The 21,380-nt window shown below is 38.7% G+C and overlaps 2 protein-coding genes across 2 annotated transcripts; both read right to left on the bottom strand.

Annotated features, from left to right (window-relative positions):
• Positions 1–4,705: 4,705 nt before the first annotated feature.
• On the bottom strand, positions 4,706–12,884 carry LOC124264990. The gene is made up of 5 exons (XM_046699768.1): positions 12,409–12,884; positions 8,435–8,491; positions 7,961–8,017; positions 7,252–7,347; positions 4,706–5,415 (listed from the first exon to the last, which is right to left on the bottom strand). The coding sequence occupies exons 1-5, from the start codon at positions 12,788–12,790 to the stop codon at positions 5,330–5,332; spliced, it is 678 nt and encodes a 225-aa protein (XP_046555724.1). The 5' UTR covers positions 12,791–12,884; the 3' UTR covers positions 4,706–5,329.
• A 345-nt stretch (positions 12,885–13,229) lies between these two features.
• On the bottom strand, positions 13,230–14,725 carry LOC124264987. Its single transcript, XM_046699766.1, has 2 exons — positions 14,008–14,725; positions 13,230–13,624 (listed from the first exon to the last, which is right to left on the bottom strand). Exons 1-2 carry the CDS (start codon positions 14,675–14,677, stop codon positions 13,230–13,232), a joined length of 1,065 nt encoding a protein of 354 aa, XP_046555722.1. The 5' UTR covers positions 14,678–14,725.
• Between the last annotated feature and the right edge of the window lie 6,655 nt (positions 14,726–21,380).

Genomic DNA, 21,380 nt, shown 5'->3' with positions numbered 1-21,380 from the left:
CGTAAAACCCAACTCAGTCAGTCAGTTTGACATTTGGATGTTTCGTGAAAAGCTCTTTTACAAGTCATATTCAGAAGGCAAATAACACGTTAGTGAAAGGAATTGTGAAGCTCGTCGTGTTAGAGTAATTTGCTTTTCCTCGTTAGTAACGTAACATACGGCAAGATTACAGAATACCGGATACCTATCCGCCATTTTTATTTTGATTGCGCATTTATTTTTGCGCACCTCCGTTTTGTTTCCTTAGCAACGGCACGCCATGAATGAAAGCTGTGTTGAAGCAGCGTTCAATATTAAATATTAAAGCTAAAAAAAGGTAAGATAATGGGGGTAAAGGGGGTACCCCCCGTTATTTAAAAGTCTGTACCTACCTTACAGCTGGAAATCATCCAAACTATCGTTTTGATTATCCTGGTTGTCACGATTGGCCGGTTTTTTAATGGCATCCTAACAAGTTCACTGTCCTTTGAATGAGGGTTGTAGATTCTCACAAGATCGATAAAATTTTCAAATTTTTCCTCAACACACAAATATTTCCTTCTGGAGCAAAATTCTTCAAAGTATGTTTAATATAGGCTTTTTATGGTGCCTGGCCTGGGTAGGGAGCGTTTTAATGCACCCCAAGTTGACTCGATGGTGTTTGTATGTGCCCCGGTCTCGGGGTCCTTGAAATTTATGGAATGATTTACTTTTAGGTGATTAAAATCTTCCTCTTTGAGACAGTCATATGCTTTCCAGCAATCACTAATAATAGTGGTTCCGGGTTTGATGAATTTTAATATCAGTGGAATCAAAGTTTCTGAATTTTTGTGTGTTTCACACATGCAAAAAAACACTGTTTTGTGTCCCTGTCAATGCCTCCAAAGACCCACTGTCCCTTTACCCTCTTTCCCCTATTAAATTTCCTCTTTCCAAATTTTGACTCATCTATTTCTACTACGTGTCCCACACCACCTATCTGTTCACTGTCCTCATCAACAATGCAAACACATACTTCCCTGCAAAAGTTGTACCAGTCCACAGATGTACTAATGTCTAATTCTCTACGCACAAAATCTTGTGGCAATTTATACACCCAACAGTATGTCAACAAAAGTAGTGTTCCCAATTCTAATTTACTGTTTTCAAAGAAAGAATTGTGTCTTATAGAAAATTTCCTACCACAAGTTTTCCTTCAACATTTCCAGCATCTGCCATCTTTCCCGTAAGTTTTGTCCATGCACAAATACTATTTTCCAACACCACACTTACTACAAATTTTGCCTTCCCAGTTACCAAAAAGTCCCTTTCTTCTTAAAAAACGTATTAGTTCCTCGTGATTTTTTGCTATTTCATAGACATCCCAAATTTTTATTTTGTGTCTGACATAACGATCGTCTGTAGTGAACTTTCCATATTAGGAACGTGTTATTGTATTACGTCTTTAGAAATCAACCAATCAAAAAACACTTACCATCAGAGTGTTCCCACACTGTATAGTTCCTTTTCCCAGCATGCATTTGAATAAAATTTCAACACACGATTAGTTTTTACTCTGTTTACGTCAGTAAACGCTGTTAAAATCCCCAGATTAGGTTTCCTAAACCGGAAGTAAGGTGAGGAATTCGATTTTAACCTTATTTTTTAACTTAAATTTGTATTTTTCTCGGATCGCTCGCAGGCTCGCGCTCTCTGTTTCTTCTATATATTGGAGCCTCACGCGCACAATAGAATGTATATAATTAGGTATCCGGTATTCTGTAAGTGTACCTAGCATACTTCCTCTCACGGACAATAACAATACGTTGAAGAGCCCTAAGTTTAGATTCTAACATCAGCAAAGAGAGGTGTACAGTTGGTACCAATGGTGACAGCTACTTCTTGCCTAAACGTCCAATATGAAGTCTATATTTGATACCTATCATTGTTTTTTCTGGTATACGTGTAGCATAAATTAAGTTGTTTATTCAGAAATGAATTTTGCAATGAAGCTTCAATTAATTACCATTAATTGCAATCTCTCTTGTTTAAGCCACGCGTTTACAAGATTGAACACGTATGTCCCCATTCCGGAAATACAATTGTGATATATATAATTTATTGGTCATTCGTGAAACCTGACTTGTAAATCCTTTGCAAGTAAACGTTCTTTGTGTCATTTAAATGCCTGGAGAATCAAAGACAGTCTGTGGCGATCTCTTGACAGCGAATCAGTAACGTTTGTAACAATTGTAGAATACTGACAAGCGTGATAATAAAATTCAAACATAAATACTGTAAACGTATTTTATATCGCGCAGGTTTAATTTTCGCGCTTTTCGCACAAAATATTTTACCGCGAAAATTTATACACAGCGAATAAACCTTTCACGGGAATCTTAAAATGACGACTGATAGTAGCATAAAGAATCATACTTAACTGTCGCTGTAATGGATTTCCCAAATCATGTCCAGACATGTTCTGTTTTGACCAATCGTAGTGACAGATGGTTTGATACCAAACGGATTACCATGAAACGACTCGGAAAGAAATAATACAGCAGTATTTTATTTATTCATTAAGATTTTTATTTATTCCTGCATATCACGAAATGAAATCATACAATTCTGGAAGACCAGGTGTCTTGGGGGTAGGTGCTTTCTTTAACCACATTCGCAATGCCATCGTCAGAATTCGGAACATAAGATTGATGTGTTTACAGTATACAGTAAACTCAGTCGTGTCAATAAAGTCAGACTATAGACTAGTCGTAACCAGATCTAAATCAGCTTTCTCGGGTCCGTGGCTACCCTTTCCCGCGAAATTTCTCAGCAGGAGGAATGCTTCCACATTAGTCACTGGTGACTGTTCCTAATGTTTGCCAATATTAATAAAACAAATCAACCCCATTCCTGGACGAACAGGTCATTCGTATACATACTGATCAAGATTGTACATACGTGACAGTTGCAGGAGGTCAATTCTTTTACACTGTTGTCGGACCCGACTGGAACCACCATTCATGACAATAATATACAAATTTAATATTTCTCTAGTACTAGACAAGGAATTAGATAAACAACGACATTATATAAAGGTCCTCTGAAGTTGGATGATATGTTGTGAGATGAAATACACAAGGGATTCGAAATGAAGGATCCTCACCTTTAAAAAAATCTTCATGTGTTTAGCGATAATAACCAATTAGAGTAGTACTTGTTTCGCCAAGTATGGCTATATTGGAAACAAGCTTGCCAACTGTAAGAAAATGATGCATGGACATTTTCGATGGCTTCGAAATAGTTTGCTCCCCACATTTCTGATCCATATAACACAACTGGCGCTATTTTAGTGTGAATAGGTAAACAAGCAGAATCATATGAAATAAAATTTGAAAATGAAACATAATGCCGCCTTAGCGAGAGCTTTACATGCCATGGACCAATTCAATCGACTGGACAATATTAGGCCCAAATATTTACAAAATGAAACAACATTCATATTTTTCCTGCGGAATGACCATTTTTCAGAATTTGCCAGGATACCCCTCTTTCTAAAAAATGTATACTAGATTTTTCCATATTCAACTCTAATCCCCATGTGTCACAAAAATGTATTCAACTGCCTCTGCAGGATGTTTACCATAAATGAAAACTTGACGATATCGTCTGCAAACAAAAATACAAGTAAATCTATGATTTTGGGTGTAACAAATATTCCACTATTACATGATTCATACATATTATCCACAATTTCATTAATAAATAAGATGAACAGTAAGGGGCTTAGGACACAACCTTGCCTCACTCCAGCGGAAGTGTTAAAATTTTCAGTACTGTCAGAATTAGTTCTAACACAGGCTGCAACAGATTCATACGCGCTTCTAAAAATATTATATATTTTGCCATGGTATCCTTTGGTATATAACACGAATAACCATTTCTTGCAGACAACAAAATCAAAGCTTTCTTACGGTCGATGAAAGCGCAATAAAATTGCCATTTAGGCCTGCATAGGTATTTTGAACATAATGATTATAATATAAATGTATATGTACTATAATCGGGTCTAAAAAAATCTGGAGGCTTGTCAAGTAGTTCGTTAACGTTTATATCAACCCAGGCACGTAAACGCCTTTCAAAACTATATATTAGCAAATTTTGTTCGAGAAATATTTAAAAGAGATATCCCATGATAGCTGGATGATTCAGATACACTCCCAGACTTGAACAGAGGGAAAATCATACCAATATTCCATATCGATGGGCATTTACCATTATCAAGAACTACATGAAATAAATCATTCAGATATGACACTTGAGAAGTAAGAGTAGATTTGTAAAATGCCTAAGGGATGCCGTCGTACCCAACTGCCTTATTCCATTTCACCTCATTTATAGATTTTATTACCTCTTCAGATATTGGGGTTGACAATATACATGTCTCATGAGAGAATGAAATATCTTCTCAATCGTCACCGATATTACTTAAGACAATATCATCCACTGATTAACCAAAATCTGGGAGCAGTTTTTCATCCCATTTTTACCATTCATACGGAGAAATATTATCAATAATTGCTGATTTCTTAAGATGACGTTTTAAGATGGTCCAGAATATCTTACAGTCTGGATTTCTAGCTTTTTTTTTAATATCCTCTGTAGCTTTGGCTAAATTGGCAACATTTTTTGAAATTGTGGTTTGCATACAAACAAGATTCAAGGTTAGAATCATATTTAAACTTTCTGAAACGGTTTGGAAATCTGTATTTTTCGGAGTTGAGTTCTACAATCGTGATCAAACAAGGAAGGAATGCCGGTGATAGAGTGAAGTGAATTTGATATTATTGAAGTAAGTTTAGAAATCGCAGTGTTTATATCAATATAAAATAAATCTCTAAAGTCATCCAGAATACCATCCTTTATGTTATTTACCTGGTAAGTATGAAAACTCTCTCTTCTCTCTCTGCTTCTCCCTCTGCTCCAGATACGCACTTGAACCGGTGTACCACAGTATCATTACTGTCGCTAGAAGCGGAAGCGATTACGTCACAAATTATCAGGAGGTGATCCGACTCTGCGCGAGCTTTTTCCTCAAAACTATCAATATTGTTGAACATCGCAGATAACACACACCTACAGTTCAATATATATGACATGAATTTTCAGTTAAAATGTTTTAACAATTGTTTTTCAATTTACAACGATAATGACTCAGAAAGTCTGTCGTCAACACTGGTGGCTCGTGCTTGCATTTGTGGTAACGTTTTTAGCATATTGACATAGGTGGCAGTACTGTCGTCGATGTTGGAGTTAAATCTCAGCTCCGTGTACGTGTCACCTGCTGCACCTCCATCCGGCGACTCCGGTGTCAGGCACTGCATAGATGTTCATGGGGTTGAGGGAGCATGGTCGGCTTATTCTGTTGTCTTCTTAACTGGTACCATCGTCCTGCGGCTACAAGATCGACAGATAAAAATTACTGTAGCTAGTCCCACCGTTAAGGTACAGAATCGTCCTTGACATCCATCGGAAAGCTGAATATACCCAAAGACGAAATAGTTCAATTCAAGTGACTTGCAAGATCTGCATTGTTTCATAACTTCGACAAGATTAACTCTTTCAGCTGAAATATTGCTGAGGTCGGTTTAAATAACAACCAAACTTGCCATTTTGACGTAACTATGCATGTAAAACGATTACCTCAAAAGGCACATGCCTGTGGAGGACAGACTACGGAAATTCTCTGCCACGAAGCTAGGCTACAGCTGGTGCCGTTGCTACAGTGATGACATACCTAGCCCTGTCTGTGTTTACTCAACAAATCACTTTAGCTTGTTACTTGGACAGAACAAGATCAGTCTGTGTCAATGATCTTGAAATTGAGGTTCTTCCAGTTCCATGACCGTATACAATGACACCCTGTTTGTGTTGGCTTCTTCAAAAAATTAGCATATATGGCCTGATTGTGTTCCATTGCTCATGCTGTCAACCACTAGTTTGTCTGGCCTTGTCTCATGTATTTACTTTCAGCAGACATACATACACATGGGAAAAGTATTGAAGTACCACATATTTTTTAAAATGCATCAAATGTCACCATTAACCATTGAAGTTAAAACCAAACCTAAATTTAACTACTATGTGGATATTGAGCCTCAATTATTAATTAAATGACAAATCTAAACGCTGAGATAAAATAATAACTGACGTTTATATGTTTTAAGCCAACGTGTCTCATTGACCGAATGACGTTAGCAAATTTGGTTATTTTCAAGATTCTGACATACAGTCCTCAAGATAGCACCTAACTATGAGTAACCAACCACTCTGTCAATATTTCGTGTAACCTCTGCCGACTGCAATAACATTCTTGACCCAGTGACGGTATCAGGGGTTGAAATTGACGTTGACCTATTGCGCTCCATTCTTGATGGAAGTCTTCTTCCAAAACATCAAGATGCTGTACTGGAGGATCTACGTGGCGAAACCTGCCATATATTAATATAGAGTAGAGTTGCCACCTCCTCTTGGAGTAGGAAATCGCCAACATGCACATGGGACATGTGGTCATCGAACAATTCCCCTGTCTATGATGTTAGTGATGAACCGTTGTCCATTCGGATTTTGTCTGATCGTCACAAGTTCAAGTTTACAGTCAAAAACGTGAGGCACCCCTACACCATCAATGAACTCCCGCCAAACGGCATGTGCTCACAACTTGTTCCGTTGTATTTGCAGTGTTTTCTACGGGGCCAAACATACGAGCCGACGCATCCCCATTCCTGTGATCTCTGAGCTCGACACGCCGCCAGTCCTACTGTTGGGATATCAACTGACGTCTCTGTTGGGACGTCTGTCATCCCATAACCGAGACGACATTAGGCAATTTCGGTTTTTGCTTAATGTCGTCCACGCGATTGCACGTGATGCTCGTCTTTGATAGTAGCACGCGTATCTAACTTCAATATGTCGTGCACCCGTATGGTAATCTTACCATTATCATTATGATATGAATATAAATGGTTATATTGGGGTTACGAATGCAACTTTTAACATGTGTATAGTTGGAATGTTGCCATTGATGAACATGAACAACATCCACTTCCCATTTTGGTTATAGCCTATACACTTTTATTTCCAGTAAGGTTGTTATCTCTGGCAAAAATGTTAGCAAGTCACCATTTAAGAAAATGGTTTACATGTCGCTTCAAACTGAATCTTATAGTCTATCAGCACATTCCAGAACTAAGAATGCAGAAACACATTTACTATACGCACACATATACTCACATGTAGAACACATATGCCATAAAGGCGACCAGGAGAGCCAAGATAACAATCCTACATGCCTACGACTCAATGTAGTAGCGTTGATAGAAATACCAGCTGAAATGAATACATTTGTCTTTTGAAATAAACAAATCCATTAACTACGAACGACTGCAATATTTTTGAGGAACTCACACGTCAAGGGAAACAGACATGTTACTGTGTGCTTGCTTCAAACGTTTCGCAGTCCTCACATCATTGAATGAAGTCGTTAATGTAACAGGTTGATGTTGTTGTTGTTGTTGTTGTTGCTATGAGATTAGAAATGGCCTTTATACCACTTCAGCACAGAAATAAATGCTCTCATGTGTTTCACATGATCAAAACTCAAGGCATAAATTCCGCTGAGCATTAAAGAAAGAAACGAACATTATAACTCACTGGTATTCTTTTTAACATGTATTTTTAAAACATCTGATGTGTGCATTTTTGTGATAAAGTTGAGATCCGACTTTCGGAAATCAGTGTTATGTTTGCTATGATTACATAAACATTAGCCTTGTTTACATGCATCCCTTTGCCTACTGGGGTAAAATACCCCGGGTGGTAAAAAAACACAAATTTAGGCGGTCGGAAACGCTATTGTCTCCATGGAAATATGTTTTTATGAGTGACAGAGAAGAGTATTGATAAATACGGAGAATGGTTGGACGAGAAGAGAAATATTTACCTTGGAAGGAAGCAACCGTAGTTAACTTGATACCGCTTCTATCTCGTGTATAGGTCTCTGGAACGATTTATTGAAGCGATTCAGAAATGGAAGTAAAGAAACCAGTATGTACATTCGAATTTAGAGAGAAGACTCAGTTACAGTTTAGTTAAACATATTCTCATTATTCATGATTTCACCTCGTGACATTCATATGAACCATTGCATGATCGTTTGATTATTTTGACAAAGTTCTACAAGTATAATTATCTGAACCCCTTTTCGTCATCACATTTTTTGTATCATTAACAGTGTTAATATCACACGGAAATTATACCATTCATGTTTTGAAAAAGAATTGGTGGAAAGACAATGAAAGAATATCACTGATGACGTTGCTTTTGTAGCATGTCCTTTAATAAATGTCTGGGATTTGAGCTAATCTGTGACGGAGATGTAATCAATACAAGAAGGAAAATCACATTAATCCCTCACCTTGGAAAGGTACTTTGGTATTCAACGTGTTTCCAGTTCCATCTGGTGCAGAGGTCACTGGAATGATAAGTAAAGCTGGGCAATGCATGCATTGACTTAATGCGAAAGAAGCATGGCAATATACGAAGCAGTACATTCACAAAGTAGAGAAAGAAAGTCAGCTTAGTAAAATGTCGATTTGAATATTAGTTTAGTATATCTATATACACATGAACAAAGGACAAAATGATCGTTACACATTGAAACAGTTACGTTTGAGGAACTAACTGTAGTAACTTGAGTGAGTGAGTTCAGTTTTACTCCGCATTCAGCAATATTCCAGCTACATGGCGGCGGCTTGTAAATAATCGAATCTGGCCCAGACAATGCCGTGATCAACAGCATGAGCATCGATCTGCACAATTGGGAACCGATGACATGTGTCAACCAAGTCAGCGAGCCTGACCACCCGATCCCGTTAATCTGTAACTTCGGACGCTAGTCAACAATATGTTAGCTGCACCACTCAGTCATCCTTGAAGCAGGCAAACCAGTGACTGGATGAAGAGCAACGATCTACGTCACATGTCCCGTCTACACGATCACAGTTCAGTCAATTACATACGTGGCAACATGTTTTATTGGGATTACACTTTCTCATTACAGTAAAGATTTTTGGTATCATTTTAGGTTGCGTCCCTCTCAGAGTCAGGCACCCAATCGTGTGACCCCAAATATAGGATATGTTGCAATTGACCACTTTCTAAACAGCTTTGTGTATTCACAGCTGTGGGGCCGTGCCAGTCAGCACTGGTCAGATGTGCACACAAAGTTCTTGATCTAGACTACCAGTTGTCCGACATGAATTTTTGTGAAAGCCCAGCTGGGTAAGGGTTTAGATCGCTAGCAGCACTGTGTGCTGGCGATTCAGTGCCTTAGTTACTCTAAGAGTCTGTTTTTTTCGAATCGCGGATGGGACCCAACCCCAAAGGTACTAGAATCGATAGTGAACCTTCAAAGAAATGTTTCTTCTTTATTTGTAAAGGTAAACCTGATAGAATAAAACGATGTCTAATAACAAAAAACATACCAAGAAGGTGGTCTAAAAGTACCAGCTATACTTGAAACAATTAAGTCCCAGAAAATATCATGGGTCAGAAGATTATTCGTACATGACACAAAAATTAAATAATCTTTTATATACTTCACAACCAGTGAGAAAACTACACCCCATAGAAATGGGACCATTGTATCTGAAGACACATTATATTCCAAAACTCACAAGCCTATTCTGGAAAGACGTATTTGAAGCCTGGTCTGAATTACAAAGGACAAAGTAAATATGATAATGACCACCTCAGCAAACACGGTACATATGGGCAAATGATAAGATTACAAAGGAGAAACCAGTAGTATATGACCACTACCTACAGTCAAATGTAAAATTTATATATTCTTTCTTAAAAGATGACAATACATTCCTTCCTTATAAAGAATTCGTGGAATTGTATGGGGTTGAAACAAATTTCCTTGAATATACAGGATTATTATCTTAATTGAAAATACGTACAAAATAGAGTTCGTTCAAAATTAATATTTAGAAGGATTTATCTTTTTATTCCTCCTAATTTAGAAATAGTACTCAAAGCTAAGAAAGGATGTAGCATATTTTACAACAGGGTTCTTCACAAGGAAGCTATAAACCAAAAATTGCTTTATCAAAGTAAGTGGGAAAAAGAACATAAATATCACTCTTAATCTATAGAAGACACATAATTTTATACCATTTCGAGCATCATATAGTGCTAGGCACAGATGGCTTCAATACCGTATTCACCATAGGATCCTTACAACCAATAAAGATTTATATAAATACAAACTAATAGAATCACCACTATGTACATTTTGCGGTGTTGAAATAGAATCTATCATTCATTTATTATATGAATGCAAACATGTCAAAAAGCTGTGGCAAGATCTACTAGAATGGATCGAAAATGAAACAGACACCCATTTGAAATTAAACGCAGAAACCATTATTCTCGGAGTCAAAGAGATAAGAAATGATGAACTGAATTATATTTTCATATAACTAAAGAGTACATATATTCTAGAAAGTTAGCAAAAACTGTACCTTCTCTCGCTAGTCTGAAACCAAAATTAAATTACAATTACCACTTACACAAATTTAATGCATACTCTCACTGCAAATACGACACTTTTGTTACATTTTGGTCGTCTTGCCACAATCTATTTACATAGATAATGACTTTGTATTTTGACTCTATATATAAAGCAACAAAATGCTGACCTGTTAAATGTGTATGATATTCTGTACCCAGATCAAAAAGAAATAAAGTGATAAAAAATATAAATACAGGATATGTTGCAATTGGCCACTTTCTAAACAGCTTTGTGTATTCACAGCTGTGGGGCCGTACCAGTCAACACTTGTCAGATGTGCACATAAATTTCTTGATCTAGACTACCAGTTGTCCGACATGAATGTTTTTGTGAAAGCCCAGCTGGGTAAGGGGTTAGATCGCTAGCCTTTGTGTGCTGGCGATTCAGTGCCTTTGTTACTCTTAGAGTCTGTTTTCGAATAGCGGATGGGACCCAACCCCAAAGGTACTAGAATCGATGTGCACACAAAGTTCTTGGGTGCGGTGGGGTAGCCTAATGGTTAAAGCGTTGACTCGTCATGCCGAAGACCCGGGTTCGAATCCCCCCATGGGTACAATGTGTGAAGCCCATTTCTGGTGTCCCCCGCCGTGATGTTGCTGGAATATTGCTAAAAGCGGCGTAAAACCAAACTCAGTCAGTCAGTCAGTCAGTTACAAAGTTTTTGATCTAGACTACCAGTTGTCCGACATGAATGCTTTTGTGAAAGCCCAGCTGGGTAAGGGTTTAGATCGCTAGCCTTTGTGTGCTGGCGATTCAGTGCCTTTGTTACTCTTAGAGTCTGTTTTCGAATAGCGGATGGGACCCAACCCCAAAGGTACTAGAATCGATGTGCACACAAAGTTCTTGGGTGCGGTGGGGTAGCCTAATGGTTAAAGCGTTGACTCGTCATGCCGAAGACCCGGGTTCGAATCCCCCCATGGGTACAATGTGTGAAGCCCATTTCTGGTGTCCCCCGCCGTGATGTTGCTGGAATATTGCTTAAAACGGCGTAAAACCAAACTCAGTCAGTCAGTTACAAAGTTCTTGATCTAGACTACCAGTTGTCCGACATGAATGCTTTTGTGAAAGCCCAGCTGGGTAAGGGTTTAGATCGCTAGCCTTTGTGTGCTGGCGATTCAGTGCCTTAGTTACTCTTAGAGTCTGTTTTCGAATCGCGGATGGGACCCAACCCCAAATCTGCACTTTACTGAGAAAGTGTAATCCCAAACATTACACATGCTGCATGGACTACTTTCTATAGGGTACACACTTTTCTTGTTTACTGTGTAACGCACACAGCAATATTCCAGATATGTCCGGGCGACCTGGACATGATGTCATGTCAACCAGTGGTTGATATTATGGGCAACGGCAGAATGGATATTTGAGAACTGGAATGCCCACATGACATTGGAAACATTGCAACAGGTTTTATTATTAAATTGACACGCTCATTCTGTATATGTTGAATCAGAATCATCCTCACATGTCTACGGGGATATGCACATAAAGATGGGAAAGCCACACTAACTCGGTGCGCCTTGTGGCTGCAAGAGTTGTATCATCCCAAGGGAGTTTAGATTGATAATACAACGTGCCGTTGAGATTGACATCCAGTGATCGAGGGAAAAACAAAGCGCATTTGAGCACCTGAGCTGGATATCGGCGCTATACAAATGTTAGTATGTTTATGTATGTATGTATGTACATGCGTATAATGAAGACAGTAGACACCAAGTGGAGATTGAAGGGTCTACCAAGAAAAGAGATAAATGCATCACTGGAATGTAGAATTATAATCTCTATATGTTAATGTACACCAATAGACTTACCTGTGTCAGGATATGTCCTAAAACTGTATCCCCCATTGTATATAAAATAGCGGTCGTATCCAAGGACGGCAAAGGTAGAATTAGAACGGATGGTTGTTGTGGATCCTCCACCTCTCAATGTTCCCACTTTGAATCTTGTACCTGGCACATTCTTCCATGTGACCGGAGGGCTTAAGACTGTCGAGAGAGTGCCATGGGTTTGTTGAACGTCGACATAATTGTTTTCTTGATCTGTCAATATCAACACGGTACCTCGGGCTTGTTGTGTTGTTAACTCGGAGTAGAGACTTACTGGGGGCACTACAACTAAGGCATCATACGGGTCATCGCTTTCAAAAGGATCAAAATAGTCGTACTTTCGAATAGTACAAAATGTGGCCATGGCTGGCCTTGTGGTGCTGAAGTAGAACGTTTCAGAATTTCCACATTGTTTACGGTACACCCCATCTTCACCCACTGATATGGAAGAACCGTTGTGAAACAGGATGCGCGTGTCAGCCTTGTCAGTAACAACTTGAAGATAGTGTTGCGGGATACTCCTGTAATCATAGTGAGAGTGGTCCTGGATAGCGAGAATATACTCATGTCCATAATGTTTCACAGGCAGTAATTGCTCGAAAGTAGTTAAGAGTCTTCTGCCCACATTGTATGTTCCACTATAGACAGCAATTGTCTCCGTAGCATTAACGATGGTTCTCGTCATATCAGATGAACTGTTTAAGGAGAAAGTCTGGTACTTCTCTAATCTGATACTGAGAGTGTCCCCGTCGATGTATGTCTTGTTACCATAGATGACGTTGGCGTCCAGTCTGAAGATGACGTCAATATCCGCCTTCTTGCTGTGTGGATATCACCAAGACGGATTTGTAAGATATTGTGTTCCGGTGAATGTTGTCAGTAGGAAGACAGGAAGACACGATGTACTTCGTGCCTAATGCCGACATAGGAAGGGGAGAGAATGATGTGTGATCGTTCATCCCCCCTTCGATCTGGATGGCATCATCTCTGACATGAACTAGCACAACACTGGTAGTTGTTGTATTGGGGTAAAAGTAGTCTGTGTTGTAAGGACCGAAGCTCCGAGACCAGACTCGCCCAGAGTGTGGATCCTGTACCTGCCACTGGCCTCCTGTCTCCCCAGCACTGGCGAGTATCCGAGGAATATAATAGCTGTGTCGCATGTAGAACCCAATTAGTGCCATCACGTAACTTTGACCTGTGAGTCGTAGCAATGCTTATGTACTAAATTTAACAAGGCAAAACACAAGTATACATAATAATGTTAATTCAAAGGAAAACCTAGTAATAGACAGTAGCAACGGAGAGCAATGTCTTTGACATATCAACCATGCATAGCTCAGTGATGCCGAGGTGAAAAACGCAGCTTTTAGGAGTGCTATTTAATCTATCAGCAGGGATATGGTACTGACAAAGAGGGGTCATAATCAAGCTGAGTCTACTTCACACAGCTGTGTTTCGGACAATCGGATCGACCAGAAAAATATCACACACGTATACTAACAACAGAGTCACGAATATATTGAAAATTTTGTTTTGTAATAACCATGGTGTGATTAAGGAAATTGTTAATATACATACCTGTATAATGTACTGGTTCATCTACAGACAGATTGTAGCCGCTGTTATAGACCGATCCGTTATAGAAGGACAGAACAGTGAAGGGGACGTCGCTGGATATGGACGTAGAATATATACGTTGTGACTGTGACTGTACCAGTGTGCCGACTTTGTATCTGCTGCCCGCTACATCCACCCATGTCAGAAGGTCGTTGAGTCGTGTGTCTTTAATCAACACAGTCGCTCTCCTGTCAGTTAGTATCTTTAGTTTTGTATGAAGAGAGTTATAATATAACCCGACTGATCTGTGAGTGACATACGAGTGTACAGGTGGCACGGTTGTGAAGGCACTGCTGTAACCATCTGCGCGACTGAGTGTCACCAGTACCGGGCGTGTGGCGGTGAAGTGAAGACTCTCTCCCCGTTCAAGTGAGCGGTTATAGAGACGACGCTCGCCAGTAGAGACTGTGGCTCCAGAACTGAAGGTGATCTGCACGTGGCTTTGTTCACTGATGATCTGCAGCTCCAGTTTGGTGTCATCTACAGCAACAACATACTCCTGACCGTAGTGCTTGATGGGCAGTAGTTGGTCATACACTGTGTACCTATAGGCATATTCCATACCACTATAGACGGCTATGCTGTGTTCACTGTTAATGGCCGTTCCATTCAGATCATAAGGTGTGGACATCCTCAACGTTTGATACGGATTAAGTTTAAGGGTTAATTTATCGCCGTCACTGTAATAGTAGCTATAGTGGAGAAAGTCAATATGTCCTCTATTCATTCGAAAGAATATATCAACAGTAGTGCTCATGTTGTGTGTAGCTATTAGTAACAAGGATCGATAACCACTGTTAGGGGGGGGAGACTGGAAGGTAAAATGTACTTGGTCCCAAGGGCAGATATAGGAAGTGGAGAGAATATACCATCAGCATCTACCACAATGTTCACATCTTCGTCACTTCCGCTCACAACGGCAGCTGTATTTTCTACACCACTTGTGACTTTAAGTTTATCGCTTACCCTGTCAGATCTAAAACTGAGGGGTGTCGATAGCCTTGATAATCTGTAGGTGAGGTGAGGATACTGTATCTCCACCAGGCCTCCAGTTTCTCCTGCTGAGTACCTGATGTACGAGCCCATGCCGTTATATGCCACCGCCACCAAGTAGCCTTCACCTGTGAAGTCAATGCAGCATGGTATTACATCCACGAACTGCGACTGAGAATGAAATTTCGTGCCTTTGTTCTGCTTTCGACGTTAGGAAGCAATAATTCCTTTCAAATTCGTCTCTCAAACGAAATAAATTCTGTTATTTTCCATCTTTATGGTGATAAAAATGTATGCTTCACACGAAACCCGTGGAAAATGGCAAAGAGCAGTGCTCCATGCAGTAGAGACTCCCTTGTTTCAAACGATAAACCGCTATACTGATACAGACAAAACCAAACACCGGATCTGGTGTGTGTGTGTGTGTGAGAGATATATATATATATATTTGCTCTGTGTGTGTATATATATATATAGGGAAAGCACGCAAACAGTATATTTAGATTAGGAACGCAAACCTTAACGTGTTCCTTGAACATTCCTAGGATGTTCAGAAGGGTTCTTGATTTACTTTAACGGGTTGATATGAAATTCAAGCACTATTTGCATTCAATGATCTTAAACAAGTTTAGATAAAACCCGCCCAGTCTTATCTTAATCTGTCTAGCCTCTGATAAATACCCCACGCCTTCGATACAGTGCACACTTTATAAGAGATTAATCGCCTATCACCAGGTCGTCGTTATACAAAATAGTTATGCGGTTTCACTCCCTTTCAATTATGAGAGAGTCCTACTTAACTGTATTGCATTTTTCATCACAAGGGACACACATTTCAATGTCAAATCAATTCAGGATCTTTTTTATACTGTTAATTCTCATGTTTTTTTAAAAGAAATAGAATTATTGAAAAAATTGAATAATAAGTTTGGTAAATAGATCAATGGTAATATAAAATAAATAGATTAAATAAGTAACTGAGATTGTTAGTGGTTGTATACTCAAAGGGGGTTACAGTATTGTAGAATTATTTTTCAAAAGTCCCAAACTTTATAAGTATAAATGAATTTATGGCTAAATCTCAGCATAATTCTCAATGGCTTAAGGGATGGTTCAAATCAGGCTTGGGTCCATGCAGGGAGCAAAGGTACATGGTCCCAAGTATGGTGATCTAACTTCAGTTGGCGACCTATAGCCAGTTTTTTCGATTGTATTGTCCAAATAGTGCTACTAGTTTGAGCTTTAAATGCTAGTTTTTATATTCTAACTGTGATAGTCCAGTTGTTTTATTGTCCTCTGACGACAGGTTATATATTATACACGTGTTCCATTTCAACGTCAAACATGTTCTCGTCGCGATATGGCTGAAATATTTCGATGTGGCGGTAAACATTTACTCACTCACTCACTCACTCACTCATTTACTCACTTTCAGTTATGGTTGTTACTGGAAATACTATATCGACTTCATCTGCCTCTTCATTTGACAAGTAAAACCCAATGCATGTTTCTTGCTCCACAACAGTGTGGAGATTCATGTATTTCCTTGTAAGCGCAATTTGATGTTGAATTAAAAATTATCAACCCTAAGTCTTTTATTTATAAGAATACAATGAATAGATAATTTCAAAAATTATATTAACTTAAGTTAAGATTCATAAACAGATTTATGACACTGTAGTTGGTTGGTTTTATAGTTTTAGGGCGACGGGCCAATTATGACACTGTACAATCGTACACGAGTTACCTACCCTTGCCGCTCTGCAGGATCGTCAAAAGAGCCACCAAACTGAAGCCCTTGTATATATCATCCTTTCCATGGACTGTATCTGGTTCAGAACAAATCGAACATCCCAGATATCTGCTGAGGGTCTGGTGAAAATCAAATCGACTTCCGGAACGATCGACCCAAGACAACGGCGCGCTATGGCCTCTATATACAAGACAGTTGTACAGCTTTTGACAGGGGACTGTGCAGTATTGCTAGAGGAAGTTCAATTTCACCCTTATCTGTGTTTTGCCGACCCATGTAGCATCGTGTACAGGGTGGAGTATAAACAACACTAACCGGGTTTGTGCACATAAACGTTCACGTGCAAGATTGTCTGGTTTGTTGTTTAACGCCGCACTCAGCAATATACCAGCCTTATGACGGCGGTGTGTAAACAACCGAGTCTGGACCAGACACTCCAGTGATCAACATTATGCGATTCAGTGTACGCAATTTTGATACGATGATATGTGTCAAGTACGTCAGCGAGCCTGACCACCCACATAGCATGGGTTACTTAAGAACAAGGATTTAACAAGGATCTTCATGGGATTCACGTGCAAGATGTTAACGAGGCGTTCTTGATGAACTTTCTCTTGCACTTTTGTTTTTTGTACAAGTTATAACAAGATGCCATGGTTGCCGACAGGGGTCATATCGCCCCGAGATATCCAACCGTGATATTACGAAACACAACCACAAATGGATAGAATGAATGAATGAATGACAGTATGACGCGACACTGTGATGCTATGACACGATATAGCGATTGTGACATGATATGTGGATTGTACGACACATCATGGAAATAATATGACATGATATGGCGCTTGTGTGACACGGCATGGAAATAACATGACACGATATAACGATTGTGCTATGCGGTAAGGAAATAACATAACACGATATGGTGATTGTACGACACGATATGGAAATAACATTGACATGATATGGCGATTGTGCGACACGATGTGGAAATAACATGACACGATATGGCGATGATACAATACAACATAATACGACATCAAATGTCTATTAAGCAAAATAAACAACATGGCCACGTCAAACAGTGATATGACGAGAAGCAAATTGGCATTATGCGATATAATCCTACAATGATATGAGAATATATTATCATTGTAACAAAGCGATATTGCAATATCACAATAAGAAGGTGTCACAATAAGGTGTCAGTTGGTAACAATAACGTGATGATATGACGATTCTTTCAAGTGTCCAACTTTGCAGATGCCAGAAGCATAGCCTTTCTATGGGAATAATGAGAAGTAGTGACATAGAGGAATCACCACACAAGACATCAAAACATACGTGACATCCAATATCTTATTGTCATTATGAATAGTATTACCTTGATTGACTGTTATTGTTTGCATCGTCCAAAGTGTAGCTTCTGGCGGACGTTTCTTGGACGATTGGAAGGACATCAACTGTGCATACTGGTACGTCACATGATCGACACATGTCAAGGTGGCAATATTTTACAATATCTTCCAAGGACCGTGTATCAAGTCTACGTCGTTTGCAATTTTAAAGGATACCTAACCTGCCTTTGTGATGCAGGTCTTAGAGCATGATGACCTTTCAGACAGACCTAGGAGTGGCTTTGACGACATAATATGACCCAAACAAGCGATGGAGAAGAATTTAAGCGACGTCTGGTGAAACGATATTTACTACAATCTAAGGTGGTTACCCCCAGGATGTACTGACGTCGACCGATCAGCAGATTTGGCTTCGGCAGCGACAAAACTTTTGTCAGGCAACGGAACAGACTGGCGTTGATGATGATGAAATTCTGCAGCCGCAAGTTGCTCCTATTACCTTCCAACGCGAATTGCTATACTGCATACAACATGCGTAACACCAATATTTGAAGGGAATCACAATGTACAGGTTCCCTCAGTGGTCTTCGCCATATTTGAGGCCGACATAACAGCTTTGGAACAAACTGGATTGGTGTGCACGACACGTCATGCTGAACAGACACACACTATGATAGCACGTGTTTTGTGGCCGTAGAGATTGATGTAAGTTTGTCATTATTACCTTCCAGAAGGCATTCAGTACGCATGCCTGCCTAGAGCAGTAGAATGTTATTCGAGTTCTTTCAATTCAGTATACGACTTCACTATTGTCTTACAATTTCTGATAATGCCTATCTTGTATTTAACATTGTGTGGCTTTGATACATTAGGAGACCAATCGCGGGTTGTGAAACCCTCTGTAATGATGATAGGATATAGATAAGACTGGAAGTGTCTCTACCCTGCTGTGAAACCGTGGAGAAATGTTAAGTAGTAGTATCGTGGGCCTAAGTTGGTTGCTGGCGACCTCTAGCCCCTTCTATACTGTGTTTGGCAGTTTAATTTTACAGGCTCTCAAGCTAATTTTGAAAATATGTGATAATATAGTTAATTTATTGTACTTCGATGAAAGTTCTTATAACGTATACATATATTGATCCTTAAGGAAGGACTTCTATTGTCACGTTGAAAACGTTTCGAAGCAGTGTTCATCACAAGTCACTGGGTGTGTAACAGCAACAACCTCGAAGGAATCGGTTGTTCCCCTTCATTTCACCCCACCTGCGCCAAAGTGGTTCCTATCCCCTCACGACCATGTCGTTATGTAACTAGAGTACAGTCAGACCCATCTTCTTTCCATCCACAAACAGCAGTTCGGGGGATGCAAAATGTCAACCTTGCTACTTCATCTATGGTAAACGGAGAGTATGGTTTTACGACGCTTTGAGCAATATCCCCGTAAAATCACGACGGAGAACACCATTAATGTACTTCACACACTTAACCCATGTGGGGAATCGAAACCCGGGTCTCAGGAGTAACGAGCAAACTCTTTACCCACAAGACCACCCCACCGCCACTGAGAACTATGTCGGACAATTATGACCTATAGGTGAAGAAACGGGAACGTTTCCAAACAACGTTACTGAACTGACACTGGAGTTAGACACGATGACGTGGCTGATCGTGTGTCATCGTGACCCAGAGGCGAAGATTATTCCTCACAGGTTTACCAAACTCAAAGGTATATACAAGCCACAGCGCCACAGGTGAAAGATTCTAAACGCTTTCATAGGTCCCCAGTATGATGATCTACCTTCAGTTGTTGGCAATCTATAGTCTGTTCCATATTGTATCGTCGTGTAGAGTTAAAATGTTTTAGATTTATTTACTAGTTTTAAATTTCTATCTGTGATAGTCTAGTTATGTTACTGTCCTTCGTCGACAGGTTTTTATAATTAAATTTTAATTTACATTAATCTATAACTTTATTTAGTCACGATAAGGCTGAAATATTGCCAAAATGACTTTAAGTTTTAACTCACGCACTCTCTCTGACATACAACAGCTGACTGAAATTTAGCTTGTGTAAGATCTATTTACCTTGTCATGACATCCCTGCTCACTGATAATGAACTCAACCCCAAACTGCACAATGTCATATATATATATATATATATATATATATATATATATATATATATATATATATATATATCCATACATTTATGTACTATATCTATACCGATGAATAACAATACATTATATATATACACACATACACATAAATATATATACACATACACACATACATATATACACCCACATATATACACACACATACATACATATACATATATGCAAATAGATTTCATTACTAATAAAGTGAATATATAATTCATATATCTACATGTAGGAATATTTAGATGGAGTATTCTTACCGATGATTCTTAAAAACATGTATAATAATACTACAGAATAAAGCGGGTTTTCTAAGAATACCTATCGTATTGCTATTGAATAATGAAAACATTTTATGAAAATTTGGTCTTGTACAAAAATATGGCTTTAAATATTTTTCTCTTGCATTTATAAAGTGAGAACAAATAAATAAATAATGAAATTCATCGCCAATGTCGTTACCATTACAAAGTTTACATAATCTATCACGTTTTTTAATATTGCTCCAACAGCCTGTTTCAATCGGTAAGTTATGATTTGCTGTTTTATAACGTAACCCTGCTCTTGAACACTTTTCATTTAAAATATCCAAATATTTACTTAACCTTAAATCTGAGTTTGATAAGGAGCTATATAAGTTACCCTTTGATGAATGTTCTACCGTACATAACCATACTTGCTTATACGCATCTTCTAGTTTACATTCAACTGTATTTTTTAGTTTTTTCAGGTTTTCAAAATTTTGGGAATTCCAGATATAACTAAGTCCAATTTCGTCAAACGTATGTCTAATATTCATTATCCATTTATGCTTACTTTTTCCAAAATGTGTGCCGTTAAAAAGTAATTTAAAGATAAGTAAGGATAATTTGGAAGATTTACCTGTTAAAAGTCGACCCAAAACGAAGTAATTCTCAATTTCACATCAATTGCAAGTGGGTATCTACCAAACTCCTCATACAACATAAAGTTTGGGGTGCTTTTTCTTAACAGTGCTAATTGTTTAAGAAAGTTTAAATGTACTTTTTCCAATAATGATGTAATTTTTAGAGTAAAATTGATAT

Source organism: Haliotis rubra, unplaced genomic scaffold (assembly GCF_003918875.1).
Source record: "Haliotis rubra isolate DU_JTF1 unplaced genomic scaffold, ASM391887v1 Scf954, whole genome shotgun sequence".
NCBI classification, from domain to species: Eukaryota; Metazoa; Mollusca; class Gastropoda; order Lepetellida; family Haliotidae; genus Haliotis; species Haliotis rubra.
Note: the sequence above shows the minus strand (reverse complement) of the source record. Positions and strands in the feature narration are given on the sequence as shown.

Bases quoted from the DNA above. Each gene is read 5' to 3' on its own strand.
- LOC124264990 (XM_046699768.1), bottom strand. From the start codon at position 12,790: ATGGCCACATTTTGTACTATTCGAAAGTACGACTATTTTGATCCTTTT. The intron at 8,018-8,434 runs GTGAGGGATTAA...AAATCGTTCCAG, and splicing joins TACCAAAGTACCTTTCCAAG to AGACCTATACACGAGATAGA. The intron at 7,348-7,960 runs GTAAATATTTCT...TATTCATTTCAG, and splicing joins TACGGTTGCTTCCTTCCAAG to CTGGTATTTCTATCAACGCT.
- LOC124264987 (XM_046699766.1), bottom strand. From the start codon at position 14,677: ATGTCCACACCTTATGATCTGAATGGAACGGCCATTAACAGTGAACAC. The intron at 13,625-14,007 runs GTATGTATATTA...TACGACTCACAG, and splicing joins TGAACCAGTACATTATACAG to GTCAAAGTTACGTGATGGCA.